This window comes from Epinephelus lanceolatus, chromosome 19, assembly GCF_041903045.1.
Source record: "Epinephelus lanceolatus isolate andai-2023 chromosome 19, ASM4190304v1, whole genome shotgun sequence".
Taxonomy (NCBI): Eukaryota; Metazoa; Chordata; class Actinopteri; order Perciformes; family Serranidae; genus Epinephelus; species Epinephelus lanceolatus.
Window position 1 is genome coordinate 7,119,001 of NC_135752.1, and position 6,000 is coordinate 7,125,000.

The window sequence follows — 6,000 nt, forward strand, 5'->3', positions numbered from 1 at the left end:
GATCAGCTAATTTGTTTGTGTTTTTATTAGACTTTGGTATTTTAAAGGTTTAGTCATGATTCAGTGAAGTCACACAATAACACAAACAATCTACCACTGGAGGCAGTGACAGAACAACACCTCTGTCCAGTGAGGTAAAAATTGAGCATAGTGTTAGTTCAGGCAGGACACGATGCCAAGCTCAGCTCACATCCCAGCTACATCGGTTGATCTCAAACAGCAAATCAACTGATGGAACAGCTGATTGATGGAAGGGAGTCAGCTGATAGATCACATGATTCCTTTCTATAAAACCAATTCGCAAATCTCATTCAGGGTGCCCTATTGAAACTGCTCTGGCCTGCCTACTGCTGCTACTTCCTCTGCACGCTGCTTTGCAACTTGCCTCCACCCCAGCTCCTCCTTTTCATGTTGTGTCTGACTTATCAGTGTCAATTGTCATTGATGCTGGCTCTGTTCTGTTCCTGTAGGGTCTTTGCTGCTGCTCTCCCTTTCCATGTAGGCGCATGGAAGGGCAGGGAGGTTTGCCTCTCTGCCTCATTTGCACGTGGAAGGGCAGACAGGTGTGCTCTCTCCGCCTTATGCTTTCAACATAGGTGCGTGGAAGAGGCTTTCTGCGTAGGCCCGAGGAATGGCAGAGGGGCCCCAGAACAGAGCCATACCATCAAATATGATACTGCAAATTGAAATAAAGTTTTCTTTGTCAAAATTGTTCCTGACTGAATTATTGTTTTTGTCAATGGAATCTGGCTTTAAAGAGGGCATAGATAAGTTTCACTTTCCGTTCAGTTCCCGCTGGAAAGGGCTGTCTTTTTGGAAAGCACTGAGCATATGACCGGATAAATGACACTTGGATTATACTGCACAAGTTGTGTGAGAGTTTGGAAACATATGTTTTGATATAGTTTGCTGTTGTTTAACGTGGACCCCTTTTACTTCAATTCATGAAGAATATTCTCAGTTTCTGGATGCTTTGTTCACAGGGAAAGGCATGCGAGAAAAGCAAAGTTTTCTGCACAAATTGAACTTAACACACGGTGAGTAACTGATATACAAATGGTCATTTGGACAGGTGAAGTATTTGTTTAAGATTTCTGTCCTGCTTGAGTTGGCGACACCTGTGGCTACTAGTTGTAACAGAAACTGTGGTTTAATGCTACAGGTCCCAAAATTCTGGGGGCAGCAAACACTTGTTGAGCAAGCTATTTCGTAAGGAATACATCACAGGACCAAAACAACCAATGCAGCCAAACTCGAAGAGTTTTAATAAAGACCTCCGTGAAGTATGCCTTTGAGGATTATAACTTTAAAATGATGGACTTCAATTTTATCAAGATAATCAAACTTTTTATATTTTTGTTGATATGTAAAAATACTCCCAGGGGAAACCATGGCAACAGATTCTACCTTTGACCAGATGTTATTACCTGAACAGTATAGTATGTGATGTTCTCTTTTTCTGGCAGTCTTGACTCAAGGCTAGACCGAAGAACTGTGCTCTTTACCGACTACTTTTCTTGACATGTTGTCCTGAAGTTTGTTTTGGTCCAGTGACTCTATTCTAGATAAGAATACCACTTGGTCGAGGTACTTAATCAACATGGGGGCCAGGCATTATAGAGTCCCACACTCGGCTATCCCCAGCAGAGACAGTGTCCTGATGGCCAGGGTCCAAGAGCAAATTTCATTATATCTGATCAACATGGCTCTGAAAATGGCAAACAAAGAAACCCTTCCTCGTCATTCATCCTTTCCTTTAATACTCCTTCACTCTGTCCCTTCCTCTATGTTTTCTCCCGCCGCCTCCCTTTAGCCCTCTGGTGTATCCCCTCACCTTTCGATTATCCCTGGCACAGGCCACATAAATCAAGCGCTCTCCACCTCTCCCCCTAATCTCTTTCTCTGCTCTTCTTTCCTCGTCCACGCCCCTCCACACCAGATTGATTTCATTTTGCTCATTTTGTTCTTGTCCTCTGACACACACCTCCTCCCCTCTCTGTTACCCTCCACATCTCCCTCACTACATTTTATGAGATTTGTCATATCAGCAAACCTTTTATTTTTTCCTCCTCATATATTTAGTTTTACCTCCAGTGCTGTCAAATAAAATTGCATGAAATAAACACAAATACTGACTGTGCAGTTGCATTGTGGACCTCAGTCATGTACATATCACAGTTCAGTCCTGTTACCTTTTGGTGATGGCAAAAATTTGCTGAAAATTAAAAAAGTTCTGTCAGGTGACAGCTTGCCTGGCACACCCCTGCATATCTTAGTACACCGATATTGCGGCAAACTTAAAAGGCCTTCATGCACATATTTACTGTCTAGGCTGACATATGCTTTGTTGCTTTTTCCGCTGCTGCTATTGTCAGAGCCTCCACCTACACTGCCACCTGCTATGTGTTTGTGTACACCCTGGAGGGCCTTTTCTAAATAAAGCCCCAGGATTCAGGAAGTATTTGCAATGCAACCTGCATGTTATCTATCGTGGTGCGATGTATATGCATTGCTAACAGCGGGGAGCATCATCAACAGAGGAAACATACCACCGAATCCAACTTTATTACCATTTCTATATGCAGTAATGTTTAAAGTAGTGATGCAAGTGATTCCTGACAGTGGGACACTTTTCCAGTTTGGAATCTGGGTCGCTGGAGCTGAAAGTACATGTACATTGAGTCATTTTGCCTTATTACTAAGGCTGTGTTCTACAGTCTCAACCTCCTCTGCAGCATAATGCTGTGTCATCCAGCAAGGTGCTGCCTTGGCCAACCAAACACATAAGAGCACATTCCTGGAAGGCTACCTTTTAACACTAACAAATTTTGATTGTTTACTGAGTATAACAAGTCATTGTGCAGTGTTTTGCTGTCTGTTGAACCTTTAAAGCCCCACTCCAGCCAGTGTTACTTTCTGTTTTTCAGTTAACGTTCCTTCATAAACATACAATGGGGGGAGGGGTTAATACTCAGACGAAATCAATTACCGTGGCAACCAGATTGTCAAACAGCGTATATGTCAAGGTCAACGTCATTAGCAAGGATAGTGACAGTGTAGATATTAGTATGACTAGCAATACCCTTACATAAGTTACGAGGTGGAGGATTTTCCTCTACTTCCTTCACCTGGAGAAAAATTAATGAATGTGAATCTAGCGTCAGCTGGACTTCAGTTGCTTCAGAATGATGGCCGCTCAGCATAACTATCTAACTAACAGTAATTACGTGTAATTGCTTTGTATTTTAGTTTCTGTAATGGCAACAACAAGTTATACAACAACAATGACAAACATCACAATTTTAAAACAATATTTACTGACAATTTAGAATTTCCTTTGAAAAATAAGGTAGTCACAATGTATATTAGCTGCTTTGTGTCAAACAGTTAAGTTAGCCATCATTTAAATTGGCTACTTTATATCAAACAGGTAAGTTAAATGAAAATTTGTGGCCGAAGCCAAATATTTTTAAATGCTTGGCCGAATACCGAGTACCGAATACCGAATATCATTGTTTAGTTTTTCATTAGTTTTTGCAGATGAACCCCCTCCAGATTAGTGTTGTCACGGTACCAAAATTGGGACCCACTGTGCGATACCAATGAAAATATCATGGTTCTGAGTAGTATCACGATACCACAGCGAAAATGAGGCAGATGTGCCTTTTGTCATTTATGAAAAGATAAATCACTTTTCTATAGTACATCAATGATATTTCAATGGAATAAATTACTTATTGACTTATTCATACTTCAAAAACAGCATCAATAAGTGATTAACATAGGGGGGATCAAAATAAAATAAATAAATAAAATAAAAATCAACCAGCCACCCTCCTCCCCTGACAGTCCCTTGATAAGTAATGAACAGTCCCTAAAGTGCGGTGAGGTTTGTGGGCCGTTACTGCCGGAAAGAGAGAAATGTGAAAAGCTCGTTTGTCCTCTGACACATCACATACCTGTGTTAGGCTGGCTCGGCTGTTCAGGTACTTCTGGGCAGTCATGACAACAAGAAGAGGATATTATTGGAACCGACTTCTCCGTCGCCGGTAAGCCGATGGCCGCCGTATTTGACAGGAATACATTAACGTTACTCTCTGTGTCTGTGACCCCCGTTCAACCCACAATCGGTGAGATTCGCCTTTCGTTTCTGCTGCTGGTTGAAATCTGTAGGCTGCTCGCACAGCCTGCTGAATGATTTAAGCCTATTTTTATTTATTATTTTTTATTTTTTATTCCGCCCGTCACGACACGCCGTTTGATTGCGTTATCAAAACACGCTGCTATTATTCGGCCTTGCTTTTAACTTATTCCACCGAATACCGAATGTGTGTGTTTTTTTTTGCAATATTCGGCCGAATATATTCGGTTACCAAATATTCGGTGCATCCCTAATATCAAACAGGTAAGGTAGCTACAGTATACATCGGCTACTCTGTATTTATCAGGTAAATTAACCATACTGTATATCGGCTACTGTATATTGGGTACTTTGTATCAAAAGGTAACTTAACCATACTGTTTATTGGCTGCTGTGTATTGGCTACTTTGTATCAACAGGTAAGTTAGCCATACTGTATATCGGCTTCTTTGTACCAAACAGGTAAGTTAGCCATATTGTATATCGGCTACTGTGTATTGGCTACTTTGTATCAACAGTTAAGTTAGCCATACTGTATATTGTCTACTGTATATTAGCTACTTTGCATCAAACAAATAAAGTAGCCACACTCAGTGTCAGAAATTAGCAAGGGCCACGGGCCATTTGGCCCGCAATTTATCCAAGAATGCCCCCAAAAACCATGTTCCGGGGGCCAAAATTGCCCCCAAGTTTTCCAAACAACTATATATATTTATATTTTTAACAGTATTACAATCTGACATTAAAGTATAATTTTATTTTCATTAAATTAATTTACCATCACATCTACAACTCATTTTCCAGACATAATCAACGAGATTGCACTGATTACATGAGAGTAATCTGACAGAGAAGGGGAGGGGGCTTTGCTGTACCATAAGTATAAATTAACCATTTCTTGGGTGATCTGTCTTGACACAATGACAAATTAATGAAAAATTAAGGTAGAATGAATGTTAAATTTTAAATTAACTTACTTCCAGGATTGCATCTAAGGAATTTATAGTAATTGTCTTGTTTTGCCTAGGGTGAGTCTGTGCTGCCGGTGCGGCAACAACCTTCGCTTTTAAACTTTTAGCACAAAATTAAATTATTTGTTAATTATTTGGCTTTGAGCGTATTAATCTGGACAGGCTGGAGCCGATTCATGTCTCACCAGTACCTGAAACAACACACCCCCACCAAATGCAGCCCCCTGCCTTGTTTTAATGGTCTGGTCTCTGTCTGAATATCAGTACCTCAGTACCCTCTTTTAAACATAAACTGAGAACTCATTTTAATCTAATATTTTTTTTTTAACAACTGTAATTTGTCTGTGATTTGTTTCTTTTTAGCTGTTAGAATTTTAATTTTATATACTTTTAAAAAAAAAAATTTTTATCCATTCCTTTCTGTTATACGATCCTGGTTTTACAGTAAAGCAGTTTCTTTTAGGAAGTGCTACATATATTAAGTTATTATTATTTAAAGAATTCTTTGATCCAGTCTCCAACTTTAAGAGCATTTGATGAGTTGAGGAGAATATTACTGTAATACTGATGAGGAAAAAGTCACTAATGACTCAGAAATGCTGCCTGGCACTCACATCAGTCAGTCTAGCGTTATTATGAATGGTACATTAGGTCAGAGTTGTCACTCACCGTAGTGTGGGATGATGGCCCAGGCCATGGCTGAGGCGTAAATTCCTCCGATCATCCAGAACATGCAGAGCCAGCTCAGATGCTCTCCTCTCTTCTCCCGAGCCAACACCTCCGCAAAGTACGAGAATACGATTGGTACCGCTCCACCAATCCTGCAAAAATAGTTTGCTGTAATTAGCTATATGTGCTTCAGCCACCAACCCTCATTGTAAATATATT

At 40.3% G+C, this 6,000-nt stretch overlaps 1 protein-coding gene across 1 annotated transcript in view; it reads right to left on the reverse strand.

The window, feature by feature from the left end:
* The window catches only part of LOC117269930 (synaptic vesicle glycoprotein 2C-like), a 57,576-nt gene that overhangs the window by 23,058 nt on the left and 28,518 nt on the right, over positions 1 to 6,000 (reverse strand). The window contains exon 3 of the mRNA XM_078162329.1: positions 5,782 to 5,933. Within this exon, the coding sequence (XP_078018455.1) occupies positions 5,782 to 5,933 (152 nt within the window). The remainder of the gene's footprint in view (positions 1 to 5,781; positions 5,934 to 6,000) is intronic.